Source organism: Balaenoptera acutorostrata, chromosome 8 (genome assembly GCF_949987535.1).
Source record: "Balaenoptera acutorostrata chromosome 8, mBalAcu1.1, whole genome shotgun sequence".
Taxonomy (NCBI): Eukaryota; Metazoa; Chordata; class Mammalia; order Artiodactyla; family Balaenopteridae; genus Balaenoptera; species Balaenoptera acutorostrata.
Genome location: NC_080071.1, coordinates 67635629 through 67650558, shown reverse-complemented (window position 1 = coordinate 67650558; position 14930 = coordinate 67635629). Strand labels below are relative to the sequence as shown.

At 36.5% G+C, this 14930-nt stretch overlaps 1 protein-coding gene across 7 annotated transcripts in view; it reads right to left on the bottom strand.

The window, feature by feature from the left end:
* Positions 1-14930, bottom strand: part of UNC80 (unc-80 homolog, NALCN channel complex subunit) — a 246135-nt gene that overhangs the window by 163845 nt on the left and 67360 nt on the right. For 4 of the 7 annotated variants that reach the window (XM_057551653.1, XM_057551656.1, XM_057551654.1 and 1 more), the window contains exons 19-21: positions 11492-11700; positions 9918-10024; positions 8506-8602 (exon numbers count right to left, since the gene is read on the bottom strand). In XM_057551653.1, the coding sequence (XP_057407636.1) occupies positions 8506-8602; positions 9918-10024; positions 11492-11700 (413 nt within the window). Of the gene's footprint in view, positions 1-8505; positions 8603-9917; positions 10025-11485; positions 11701-14930 lie in introns of all 7 variants that reach the window. The other 3 variants (XM_007187842.2, XM_057551655.1, XM_057551658.1) reach the window with 1 other exon arrangement.

Here is a 14930-nt window from a genome sequence, read left to right as displayed (position 1 = left end):
AAAACCAGACAAAGATACTACAAAAAAAGAAGAATTACAGACCAATATCACTGATTAATATAGATGCAAAAATCATCAACAAAATACTAGCAAACAGAATCCAACAGCACATTAAAAGGATCATACACCATGATCAAGTGGGGTTTATCCCAGGGATGCAAGGATTCTTCAATATATGCAAACCAATCAATGTGATATACCATATTAACAAATTGAAGAATAAAAACCATATGATCATCTCAATAGCTGCAGAAAAACCTTTTGACAAAATTCAACACCCATTTATGATAAAAACTCTCCAGAAAGTGGGCATAGAGGGAACCTACCTCAACATAATAAAGGCCATATACGACAAACCCACAGCAAACATCATTCTCAATGGTGAAAAACTGAAAGCATTTCCTCTAAGATCAGGTATAAGACAAGGATGTCCACTCTCACCGCTATTATTCAACACAGTTTTGGAAGTCCTAGCCACAGCAAGCAGAGAAGAAAAAGGAATACAAATTGGAAAAGAAGAAGTAAAACTGTCATTGTTTGCAGATGACATGATACTATACATAGAGAATCCTAAAAATGTCACCAGAAAACTACTAGAGCTAATCAATGAATTTGGTAAAGTTGCAGGATACAAAATTAATGCACAGAAATCTCTTGCATTCCTATACACTAATGATGAAAAATCTGAAAGAGAAATTATGGAAACACTCCCATTTACCATTACAACAAAAAGAATAAAATACCTAGGAATAAACCTACCTAGGGAGACGAAAGACCTGTATGCAGAAAACTATAAGACACTGATGAAAGAAATTAAAGATGATACCAACAGATGGAGAGATATACCATGTTCTTGGATTGGAAGAATCAATATTGTGAAAATGACTATACTACCCAACGCAATCTACAGATTCAAGGCAATCCCTATCAAATTACCAATAGCAGTTTTTACAGAACTAGAACAAAAAATCTTAAAATTTGTATGGAGACACAAAAGACCCCGAATAGCCAAGGTAGTCTTGAAGGAAAAAAAAGGAGCTGGAGGAATCAGGCTCCCTGACTTCAGACTATACTACAAAGCTACAGTAATCAAGAAAATATGGTACTGGCACAAGAACAGAAACATAGATCAATGGAAAAGACAGAAAGCCCAGAGGTAAACCCCCGCACCTATGGTCAACTAATCTATGACAAAGGAGGCAAGGATATACAATGGAGAAAAGACAGTCTCTTTAATAAGTGGTGTTGGGAAAACTGGACAGCTACATGTAAAAGAATGAAATTAGAACACTCCCTAACACCATACTCAAAATTAAACTCAAAATGGATTAGAGACCTAAATATAAGACCAGACACTCTAAAACTCTTAGAGGAAAACATAGGAAGAACACACTTTGACATAAATCACAGCAAGATCTTTTTTGATCCACCTCCTAGAGTAATGGAAATAAAAACAAAAATAAACAAATGGGACCTAATGAAACTTAAAAGCTTTTGCACAGCAAAGGAAACCATAAACAAGATGAAAAGCCAACCCTCAGAATGGGAGAAAATATTTGCAAACGAATCAACAGACAAAGGATAATCTCCAAAATATATAAACAGCTCATGCAGCTCAATAGTCGAAAAACAAACAACCCAATCCAAAAGTGGACAGAAGACCTAAATAGACATTTCTCCAAAGAAGACATACAGATGGCCAAGAAGCACATGAAAAGCTGCTCAACATCACTAATTATTAGAGAAATGCAAATGAAAACTACAGTGAGGTATCACCTCACACCAGTCAGAATGGCCATCATCAGAAAATCTACAAACAACAAATGCTGGAGAAGGTGTGGAGAAAAGGGAACCCTCCTGCACTGTTGGTGGGAATGTAAATTGATATAGCCACTATGGAGAACAGTATGGAGGTTCCTTAAAAAACTAAAACTAGAATTACCATATGATCCAGCAATCCCACTACTGGGCCTATACCCAGAGAAAACCACAATTCAAAAAGGCACATGCACCCCAATGTTCATTGCAGCACTATTTACAATAGCTAGGTCATGGAAGCAACTTAAATGCCCATTGACAGATGAATGGATAAAGAAGATGTGGTACACATATACAATGGAATATTACTCAGCCATAAAAAGGAACGAAATTGGGTTATTTATTGAGACATGGATGGATCTAGAGACTGTCATACAGAGTGAAGTCAGAAAGAGAAAAACAAATATCGTATATTAATGCATGTATGTGGAACCTAGAAAAATGGTACAGGTGAACCGGTTTGCAGGGCAGAAATTGAAACACAGATGTAGAGAACAAAAGTATGGACACCAAGGGCGGAAAGCTGCGGGGGAGGGGGGTGTGTGGTGGTGTGATGAATTGGGTGATTGAGATTGACGTGTATACACTGATGTGTATAAAACTGATGACTAATAAGAACTTGCTGTATAAAAAAAAAAGAAAACCTATTTATTAGGTTTATAGGCACGTGTGCAATTAAAAAAAAACAACACTACTGTTACCTTGAAAAAAAAAAAGACTATACATTTTCCTGTAAGCACAGCTTTAGTCACATCCAAGTTTTGGTATGAAATATTTTTATTATCATTCAGTTCAAATTATTTTCTAACTCCAATTTGATTTGTTTTGGGGGGGGTTACTTAGAAGTAGTGTATTTCATAACTTCTAGTTACTTTTTTGTTACTGATTTGTAGCTTAACTACAAGTCAAGAAACACACTTTGTATAATTTTAATACTTTAATATTTGTTAAAATTTGCCTTATAGCACAATATGGTCAGTTTTAAAAATGTTCCAAATGTGCTTGAAAATAATTTGTAATTTAAAGTTTTGGAGTATAGTGACTATATATCTGCTTGTTGAATCAAATTTGCTGCTTACGTTATTTAAGTTTTTATATCCTTACTAATTTTGGGGGGGGGGGCAGCCTACTGGTTCTGATAGAGGTATCCTCTATCAGTGAATGACAGCAGTATGTTAAATCTCCTATTATGGTAGTGAATTTGTCTATTTTTTCCTTGTAGCTCTGTTGCTCTATATAATTTGAAGTTAAGTGCATACAAATTTAAAACTTCCTGGTAAATTGAAAAAAAAAAATGATGGCATGGCATGAAAATAATTACCAATTCCTGGTCAACAACTTTTAAAATGTCTCAGCATCATACTGAAATATGTAGGTGTGAAATGGTATGGTGTCTGGAATTTGTTCCATAACACATTTAAAAAAAAAATAAGATGAAGCAAATTGGAAAAATTTTTATCATTATTACAAGTGGGCGATGGATATTTGGGATCCCTTGGGTCATTTTTACTCTTTGTCTATGTTTGAAAATTTTCCTAAGCACAAAAAATGGTTCAGGGGCTTCCCTGTTGGCACAGTGGTTAAGAATCTGCCTGCCACTGCAGGGGACATGGGTTCGAGCCCTGGTCTGGGAAGATCCCTCATGCCGTGGAGCAACTAATCCCCTGTGCCACAACTACTGAGCCTGCGCTCTAGAGCCCGTAAGCCACAGCTACTGAAGCCCGCGCGCCTAGAGCCCGTGCTCTGCAACAAGAGAAGCCACCGCAATGAGAAGCCCATGCACCGCAATGAAGAGTAGCCCCCGCTCGCCACAACTAGAGAAAGCCCATGTGCAGCAACAAAGACCCAACGCAGCCAAAAATGAAATAAACTAAGTAATTTAAAAACAACAACAACAACAAGGTCCTACTGTATAGCACAGGGAACTATATTCAATATCCTGTGATAAACCCACAATGGAAAAGAATATGAAAAAGAATGTAAATATATATATATAACTGAATCACTATATGTCATTCCTTATGGATACATTTCCTTTTCAGGTACAAATATTCCATATTGAAAATTCTATATTCAACAACTTCAGTATGTTTTTTCCATTTAGTATAGCATATTTTGTATTAAATGCAAAAGGAAGTAGCACAAGAAGAATCTAAAGTTGGAAAAAATTCAGAAGACAAAAGTTCAAATGGTATAAAGAAGGCAAAGCTAGAAACTACAAATAAGGAACAAATGTTTCTTGGACAATTCTGTTTCCAGACAGCTGCCTTTCAAAATACTACTCTACTTACTCACTGGACATTACCAAAGCTATCAGAACAGGTAACTCCTGTTATTTTTCTTATCTATATATCACTTTATTAATCATTTATATATAGTCCTTTGATAGATACACATATCACAGGAAATCTCATCCATTAAAAAAAATTATAACCTTAACAGTACCTAAACTTAAACCTTGAATTTAAGATAGATCCCAAATAATATTTTTCTTTTTAGTGAATCCAGTTGTTTCATTATTTCATACTATAATTAAGATTTAAGATACATTAAGTGATAACTCTAAAATTTGTAATAGAACTAATATATAAGACAGGCTGGATGGTAAAATAATTTATCCTTATTTAACCAATTTATTAAAAACAGTTGTCATCATTTTATTAAAGGAAGCATTAAGAATAAGTATCCCACCATTTTTTCCAATATTTTTGACAATTTAATTAATTCTAAAGAAATGTATTCAATATTACTAAAGAAAGTGTCACTTTGATTGAAAGAACTTCAGAAACAATGCAGTTAAAGAGTATAAATAAAATAATTAAGAGAAAAGTGATCAAAACAGTCTCTGTCAGCAAGAACCTATTCTGTGAAGAATCATTCACAGAATGATGTACACTTATTACAGGTAAGAAGATCAGCAGAATTCTACGAGCCCAGGACATAAGGATCACACTAAGTAAAAGCTATTTACAATGGAAAATTTCCATTGTAACTGTATAGCATTAATAGATAACAATATATTTATTAACTTTTTGAGCACTTAGTATGTGCCAAGTACTATATGAAATATTTTATAATTTATTTAAAAAAATTTTTGTAACAGTCATGTAAGATAGGTATTTAAAGATAATTAAAAAGAGAGAGAGAATGAGAGAGAATAGAGACAGAAAGATAAAGAGAAAAGGGACAGGTTAAGTAGCCTAGTCTAAGTTCATGCAACAGAAAGTGACAAAGTCAGAATTCAAATCCAAACCTAGTGACAACCAGCCTGTACTCTTACCACTCTGCCACACTGTGTCTCTAGAATACCTGAATGTTTATGTTGAAAGAGTTCAGACCTTTACATACTGCTGAAGGTAGTGATTATGTCAGGAAAACTTACTGTAATAAATAAATCAACACTGTACATGTTACAAACTGATTGTCAAGTTGTACCCTGCTGACATTTCATATTGTAATACTGAAAGAAATGTTGAAAAGTAATTTGCCTATAAAAGGTACCTCTTCTATATCAATCTTTTATATAAACTTACTAGTATGTAAGGATGCCTCTTGGCTTCCTTGGCCATGATTAATCTTTTAGTCTCAGTACGTTTTAGTTGCATTTATTTATTATTTTTTAACATTAAATTTACTGAGGTATGATTTACATAGAATGCATTTTTAAAAAGCTGTTAAACCCCAAAAGGGCATTTCAAAATTTAGTATTTCTTTAAGCAGCATTTTCCATACAGTTTATGGCAGAGCTGAGCACAAAGAAGATATTCAGTAAATTTTGCTGATCATATGACAAAAAAAACCATTGCTTTAGTTAATGAAATATCTTCCCTCAGAGAGAGACAGCATGATTTCTAAAATAAAATATTCTTAGTGAATAGAAAAATATGGAAGAAAAAGATAGCTGGTCTGTGAATGTAATTTCAGTTCTGTTAAGTGTTCAGCAGATGTATTTTTCATTTGTTGAATAATTTTTTAGATTGAAAAAATTCTATCACCTATTGCATTTTATCTTAACTCAGTGAAGTTCAGGTACTACATTGAAACTGAGGGTAAGAACGTTTCATATTTGCTTTCTTTAACAACCTTAAAGAAAGAAACAGAAAATATGCAATTAAATGAAAATAATTTAAATGAGAAGGAAAAAAGACAATGCATCTATAATGGATGCATGGGGATCATTTATTCACAGATTGCAAAGTAAAAAAGAAAGAAAGAAAGAAGCAAAAGCAGGCTCAAAGTTAGAAAGATGTTCACAAGGTCAAGGATGGTAGTTGTTGCAAAATACAATGTTCTTAGATTAGCAGATAATGTTCTTTTGGTTTTTTAGAATAGCTGGGGATACCTGTCTTTTGCGAGAGATTCTGAAAGAGTTAACTCACAGAATACCTTTTATAATTTTTAACAAGCCAGAGATCGTGGACAAAGAATGATGATGTACAAGTCATGTTCTTTTGCCAGTCCAAAGCACATAAAATATTCCAAAATCAGTCCCAAATTTTATCATTTTGTCTTCTAGACACACAGGAAGAGACTGTATTACAGGTATTGTTGACACAAACTCATCCTAGACTCAGGCTGTATGAATAATCTGCATCAGGTCTTTTCTATTTGTGAATGGAATATAAAAACTATGTGAAACAATGGTTGAAATCTGTAAGAATAGTGGATGAGGAAAACTCAAAATCCAGAAAGAACTAAGTGTTATGAAACAATAATGATAACATATTTGGAACAAGAGTAAGAGTAAAAATATTGACCTATTACTTGAAGAAGGGAGTGTAAGGAAATCAAAGGAGGGTAAACAACTCAATTATGCTTTCATCCTTTCTACTAAGGAGAGAAATTCACAGATGGGAAAGTACAGAAAAGCTTCATTAAAAAGGCACCAAATGTGAAAGACGCTAGTTTCTGAGTTTAAGCCTCAGTTCCATCAAATTACACTCCAGTCAGTGCACAGAAATGACCTGGAGATGCGATCACAGTACTAGTCAAATGACATCCAGCTAACACAGCACATACCTAGAGAACATACTTTAGTTCCACACTTCATTCTCAAAGAACCACCACAAAAATGTCTTTATAATACCGACAGTTTTGGACACTAGATATATCTTCTCTAAAATATCATGAGCGGAAAGAGTGCAAGAGGACTGAAAATGACAAAGATCCCAATTATTAGGAAGACTCTTGAAACCATAGACTAATAAGCCTGATGTGTGTCCTAGCCAAATTCTGTAAGAGAGAATTAGATAGGGAGGAACATTAAAAAAAAAAAACAAAAAACAAAAAAAAACACAGAAGTAATCATAGACACCACTGTAGTTTACTGAAGAAGACATCGTGTTGAACTGTTACATTCCTCCTTTTGACAGTTATAAAGATATCAGTGAGATAATTTTTTAGTAAAGTCTAATGATGTTTTTTGTATAAAGTAGGAAAGTGCTTGCTGATCACTAGTAAATTAAATGTATGGTTGGCTGAAAAACTGTACCCACAAATTGTTAATCAATAAAAGTCAACTACATGTGCTCTAGGAGCTATTTCTTTGTATTTGCCCTACTTTGTGAGAATATCCACAACTTGGATGAAAATAGGGAAATATGTATGTCTCTGATGATGGATTTTTATAGCACAATTGTAGAGAAGGAAAGATTCAGAACTCCTGGACAAGTGAATTAACTACCCCCCAAGTTAATGAAACAATACATTTTATTTATTTTGAGATGAAGAATGAATAAGGGCTACATCAAAGTAATGCATGATATTCGTTCATGTGAAGGACAGGTGGCAGAAGTTAATCCAAAATTCAATACAAACCAACTCTGTGATGTGAAAACAGATAATGCAGTCTTAAATTGTGTTCATCCACTGGCTGTATCCCTGGAGCTTAACAGTTACACTATCTATTACACTGATTAAAGTCAAATATAGCGCATTGCATTCCATCTGAAGCACCACATTTTGTAAAGCACATCATCTAATTAGAACACATAGTAAAATGAAATCAGGTTGGTGATGGATCTAGAGACTCTTCTATGTAAGGAAAACAAAAGGAATCAACAATATTTAATGAGCAGAAGTGAGATCAAAAGAGAGAACAAGAAATAGATAATAGGTGAAACTGGCATTATGTGTGTGTGAGCGTACGTGTGTGTGGCTACAGATATCATAACTAGGACTAGTGAGTCAGATTTATGGATAAGTATATTTTCAGCACATAAGGAAAGACTTTCTCACAATGAAAGCTGTCTAGTTCTGGAACAGGTTGCTTTGTAAAGTAATAAACTTCCCCTCGGTGGAAGTGCTCAGAGGGTGGCTGGCCACCCGTCTGGGATATAATGTGCAGAATTCCTAAGTAGCTAGGTGGGTGGATAAAAGGATACCTGGAGTTTTTTTTTAGAACTCTCAGATTTTAATAAAGGACAGAACAGCAGAAGAAAAGGCTGTGTCTTATTCTTTGCACACCCAGGGCCCACTAGGGAATGAGGAACATGGTAGGACTTCCATAAATGTTACACCAAATTGATAACAAATAGAGAAGCTATAAATAGTAGTACAAACAACACACACATGAGAAAGAAATGAATAAGAAATCAATGGCAATAGAAAGTAGATCATTTTATCTAATCAAATGTTTGTTCTGTGTAATGAAAGTTGCATGTAATTCTTAGGCCAAGTGACATTTACCAAGACGCTTGAAGAAATTCTCCTCTTCGTCTCTCCCGTTTTCCATTCCACTCCCTGGTCCACCTTCAGAAAGCTTTACAGCACTGGTGAATTTGACCTGAGAAAAAAAAGGACAGTAGTCAGATAACTCAATTCAAAGGAAATTCTTTGTGTTTATACTAACCTTTACCTTGAAAAATAAGTTGTTTAAAATATAAAGGTCACTTCATTTCTTTTGGCTTCCACATTTGGTTAGCTAGTCTGTATAGTTTATTCCCATGTGCCAATAAAGACATCACTTATAACTATAATTTGAAGGAGAGTCTGGTCATAGATTGAAAGTAAAATAATCAGGCACTATGAAAATAATTTAGTGAACAATTGAGATATTCTTAGAGTTTAATTCTGATAAAGTCCAAACTCAAATTTATGAACAAGTCATATTCATCCTTTACAAACAACACCACAACTGAGAATCAGATGAAAGTAAGAGATAGCCAGATAGAAGATTTCAAATCTCTATGAAAGAACCAGTATAAATGAATTTATAATGTGTACTATAACTAAAGTGCAATAACATGTTTTTTTCCTAACACTTAAAATGTGTTTGTTTACAGCAAAGCAAGGAGGCTATGGACCTCACAGACTCTCAAATACTTGGCCAAATTTTAGTAAAAAGAGTATGAAGGAGGAATTATAAATATATCTCTAAATGTCTTATAAGGTTGCTATAATCTTTTTATAATTCCAAAATATTACTTTAAAAAGAGATAGAAGAAAACTGGTTTTAGTGAGATTCAAAGAAGAAAGAGTATAAGCAAATAATTTGTATATAAAGAAATGTAACTCCTATCACATGCTGAAAATTACAGCGACCAGGCCACGAATCAGCCACAGGGAAGACTCTTATCAGAAATGGATTTCACTAAGAATCACGACCTTTTCCAAACTGCATGCTACTACAATGCTTAACAGAAGAAGCACTTAGTGGGAAAAATCATCCTGAGCTTCTTTATCCTTTTCAAAGGGAAGAAAGGTTCAGATGGTAGGAAAAGTAGGGAAGGAAAATAAATGGGGTGTGTGTGTGTGTAAAATAAATCACTGTACAATTATGTGTCCTTGGATAGGAGCTTGAGATGTTAGGATTTCATACATGTATTAAAAGTAGCTGGGAATTAATACCTATATACCTCTCTATATCTGCATTACAATTTTATTTATAGTTTTTGTCACTTTTTTCCTTTCTATGACTGCCTCATACTAAGACATCTTAGTTTCCATAGTTCACTTAAGTTTCCAAAACTTACTTACCTTGAAGAGAATTTCTTCAGCTCCTCCTTATTTGGCCCCTCCAGGTGTTTAGCAGTTCTCAGCCCTGACATTTTTCTATCAGCGACTCCAACATTCTCTTACGTAAGTAATGTCCTGTTTACCTTGGAGCTTTGCCTGATGAAAGAGAGGCGGTCCACAGAGCTGATGTCCAGGAGGTCCTCCACACCATCTGCCAGGCCTGAGAGGGAGGATCGTTTCAGCCAGTTTCCTAGTTAATAATTTTAAAAAATTAGACCATTATAGCATTCTCTCCCAAATGGATTGCACAAAAAAGTTGGCATGTGCCCAACAAGCAATGAAAGTTACATGACTTGATGTAAATAAAAGTGAAAACAAATTGTTTTCAAAATGTACATGCTTTGAATAAAAACATTCAGTGTTGGACTATAAAATTACATGACTAAATCAGAACAAAAAGAACCCGGGCCTCTTGCGTGATTAAAACCGTAACCCATACAGTTCTCTTTGACAACTTTCACATCTTCTGTTAAGTCCTGTTGATTTTACCTCCTAAGTATCTTTCAAATATGTCTACTTCTCTCCATCTACACGGTTACCACCTAGTCTAAGCTACCATTACTTATACCTGGACCACAAGGGCAGCTTTCTATCTGGTCCCCCATATCCACTCATGCTCCCTCCAATGTGTTTTCCATGCAGTAATCTTTTAGAAAAAAAGTTTACCTGCTCATGTTATCCCCCTGTTCAACACCCCACCTCAGCTCTGTAGGGCTGTAGGATGAAGAGCCAACCTGACCTGCAAGGCCCACACGCTCTGGTCCCTATGGCTTCACCATAGTCATGCAGCCACTCTTGTCTCAGTTCTTCCATGTCCCTCCCTCCTAATACCTTTGCACATTGTACTGCTACCACCTGGAGTGCTCTCCTTCCTCCTTCTCCCAAGTATCCTGCAGATCTTAATGTCTCTTCCTTCAGGAAGCCTTCCCTGATTCCTGCCTATCCTCCTCCTCATTTAGGTTAGGTCTCATCCTTGCATGCTTTTAGGGCACTACATATACTGCCCTCATAAAATTGATAGTTTGGGGATTTCCCTGGTGGCACAGCGGTTAAGAATCGCCTGCCAATGCAGGGGACACAGGTTCGATCCCTGGTCTGGGAAGATCCCACATGCTGCAGAGCAACTAAGCCCATGCGCTGCAACTACTAAGCCTGTGCTCTAGGGCCTGGTGCCACAACTACTGAGCCCGCATGCTGCAACTACTGAAGCCCACGCGCCTAGAGCCCGTGCTCCACAACAGGAGAAGCCACCGCAGTGAGAAGCCTGAGCACTGCAACGAAGACCCAATGCAACCAAAAAAAATTCATAGCTTGCAACTCTACTTAGTTGTATGATTATCTACTTTAGTGATTGTCACCCCTAATAGATTGTAAATTCAGCAAAGTCAGGCATTGTGAAATTCTGCTCACCATTTAATCCCTGAATCCTAGCACAGTGTTTGCACACCACAGAAGCTCATAGGAAAGGTTTGAGAAATATCTGCTGAAAAAAGTGAATGAATGAATGAGTAAATGAAGGAGTCAGCCTAGGCTTTGTGACTTGAAAGCTTTCCCTTTCTCTACCTTCCCATGAGTTGCTCTGTTTTGACTGTGAGTTGGTTTGAGGACGTGGCAGGGAATAAGAGAATCCATAAAATAAATACAGACATACTTTTACCTATGGGGAGTTTAAGCTTCTTTCGGAGGGAAATTCTACGGGACCGTGAGCGGGTGCGCCGGTCAGAGGTGGTCCCTGAGTGGGCAGTGGTGCATTCTGAAGTGTCCTGCTCAGACTGGCTGCTGGTGTCACTCGCCGCACTCTGGGATTTGAACATCTTGCGCCAGAAATCTTTCCGCCCCATGTTGCCCCCTTGCATTTGTTCATCGCTGAAAGCAAGCAGAGGAGAGGGTTAAACGTCTGAACACATGTGAAATTCTCTGAAATTTCTTTCAACCTCCTGCCAATGACACTGTGGCAAATCATGCAGGATGATCTTTGATGGGCTGGGATTTAGGAAGAGGCAGAGTGGGAGTGGAAGGAGGGAGATCAAGCTTGACTCTCTGAGCTCTTCTTGAAAATAGCCATGTCTTAGCTGTCAAGTTGAGGAAATCATTTTTTTCAGCCATAATATAAGACTAAATATTATTGCAGGTAATCGTCTATGAGTGTGAGTCATAAAACCTGAAGCACTTACAGTGTCAGTAAATATTTAACTTTTTCTTTTTAAGTTCCCTGGGGGATGTGCAGTACCGTATCTTATTCCCCACCCCCACCCCAGGACAGTATAATTCTTGGCCCTAAATAAACTCACAAAAATACTTGGATGAATGAATAAATAAAATGCAATCACCGCACCCAGGGGATGCATCATCCCACAATTCTTCACTAAGTAATTTTCATAGTGCCTGATTATTTAGCTTTCTTAAGTCAAAGAAACTTAAGGTTTAAAAGTAAAAAAAGAAATTAGCCTGACTCAATAAGACAAATGGGAACATCTCCAAAGGGATTTTTGACTAGGGCATTCCACAAGAGGAAAAAGACAAGTGGCCAATGGTATGCAGAGTTTAATCTCACTAGGAATTAAAAAAAAAAAAAAAAAGGCCAGTTGAAATGAGATCCCTATTTTCACTCATTAAATAGGCAAAGATTAAGGTGGGGTGGAGTGGGAGGGGAAGAAAGCAATGATACTATCATACTGCCATGATGAGAGAGTGATTCAACTTTTCTAGAAGGTAATTTTGTAAGATGTTATCCAAAGCCTATGTCTACACCCATGAAAAAGAACTTAAATTTCCAAGAAGTTACCCCAAGGAAATGATGGGACAATATACTAAGATGTAGATACAAGAAGGTCAAATGCTCACTGAGGTTTTTGGGTCAATGTTAAAAAATTGGAAATAATCTAACTTCCATATGACGGCATCCTCTGTAGTCATTAAAATCCTATTTTCAGAAGACTAGTGATATGGGGTATGTTGATGATATATTGCAAAGTTAAAAGGCACTGATAAAATGGATTAAGCAGGATATCACCAGGTTAATAAAAAAAGTACACGTGTATGTGTCTTTGTGTAAGTTGTGTACACATGCTCAAATATGTACCCAACATAATACACCAAAAGTTTACTGTGGTTATCTCTAATTGAAGGTATTTAAAAACTGTTTTTCTCTATGCTTTTCTGTGTTTTCCACGTTTGGCAACTTGAAGAACACATATTATTATACTTTAGTAATTTGGAAAGAAAAGGTTATAGAGAATACTCTAGTAACATGTCATGAAATTTTTTGGGGAGGTTTGGGTAATGATCTGTTTATAAGCTTTGGGGTTAAATCTGGGATCTACCTAAAATTTGACAGTACTGTATAAAGCAGTCATTTTCTGGGGATATTTACATGGGGATGCAGATTTTTTCTCTCAAAATCTCATTAGAGTACTAAATACCTTTAATTATTATTTTAATTCAGGACATTCTGTTTATCAAATATGCTGTGAATTTAAATCAGCGTTTTAGAATTTGACTTCCTTGTTATTTTTATCAAATGATCACAGTGTTTGAAGCATTTCTTACCTTTGGGGAATGTGCCACACAGTGATGAGTATATGACTAAGTGGCCTGAGTGTGGGAATATCCAGGGAGACTATAATTGATCAGCTTTACAATAAAATGCCGCCTCAGTGTTGTCCAATGGTGTGTATCAATCATGAGCTTCAGAGAAATGGGCATATAAAACCACTTTTAATATTACTCAGTTAATGTGATTTTTACTTAAAAGGGAAAAAGGAGAGGCAAAGGGCATGAGGGGGGTAGGGGGAAGAGAAAGTTCTCTGCCTTCTGGCAGAGGAGGAGCCATGATCATCCACCCACATTTCTGAAGTGCTAAACAGAGGACATGTGGTGTGCTCATTCCTGGGCCCACTTGGACCAGGGAAAAGTCCCATGTTTCACATTCTATGACATCCTTCCAAGTGGAAATTTTTATGTAGAGGCATATTAATACATGTGTCTTCATTCAAGGGAAAGAACAGACATGTGCTAAATGCTGAGAAATCAGGTGGTGTTTACAGAACACTGCAGAGAAAGAATCTTTTGCAATCTAGAAAACTAAATCACCTATCAAGGTAGACAGTTTTATGTTTAAATCTAGTTTACCTATTAAATCATTCTTATTATTCAGATTAGCTCAATAGTTATAAGTGTTATTTTGGGGAAAAAAGTCCTCTCCTTTTTTGGACAGATTCTGTATGTAAGGACTTTTAACTAGACTTGTGGTTGGTTATTCAGCTACAGACAGACCTTTGCCTTTCACAGTAATTTTTTTTCCCTTAACGCTTATGTTTGGATTTTTACTATGTCCTTAAAGACGTCCTTAAAGGAAAAACTAAACCTCAGTTTTGAGAATGGAAATTAAAGAAGACAAAGGCTAAATGGTAATATGGCAAGTCCATTGTTTCATTGACTGACTGTCATTCATTCATTCTTAAAATTAAGTGCCTGGGCTTCCCTGGTGGCGCAGTGGTTGAGAATCTGCCTGCCAATGCAGGGGACACGGGTTCGAGCCCTGGTCTGCGAAGATCCCACATGCCGCGGAGCAACTAGGCCCGTGAGCCACAACTACTGAGCCTGCGCGTCTGGAGCCTGTGCTCCGCAACAGGAGAGGCCGCGATAGTGAGAGGCCCGCGCACCGCGATGAAGAGTGGCCCCCACTTGCCACAACTAGAGAAAGCCCTCGCACAGAAACGAAGACCCAACACAGCCATAAATAAATAAATAAATAAAATTTTAAAAAAAATTAAGTGCCTACGATGGCCACGCCCCCTCTAGGCATTGGGTCTGTAATGGTAAGTAAAAACTCACGTGGTCCCTGCACCCATGCGGTTGATTTACCTTCTCCTTACTTTTCTCCACCCATTTTAGGGGCAGTTTCTAAGATTTTGAAGGCCTACAAAAACTGTGCAGGCTTTTTGTTCCTTAAAGGTTCTGTTTGCTTGCTGTGGATTACCAAGGTCTTATTTCATGACTGTGATTTCCTTGACTATAGAGAGGGGATACCATAAAATCTGGAATACCCTGCAGAATTTCTGAAAGGATAATCATTTAATACTAAATCAGGGTTT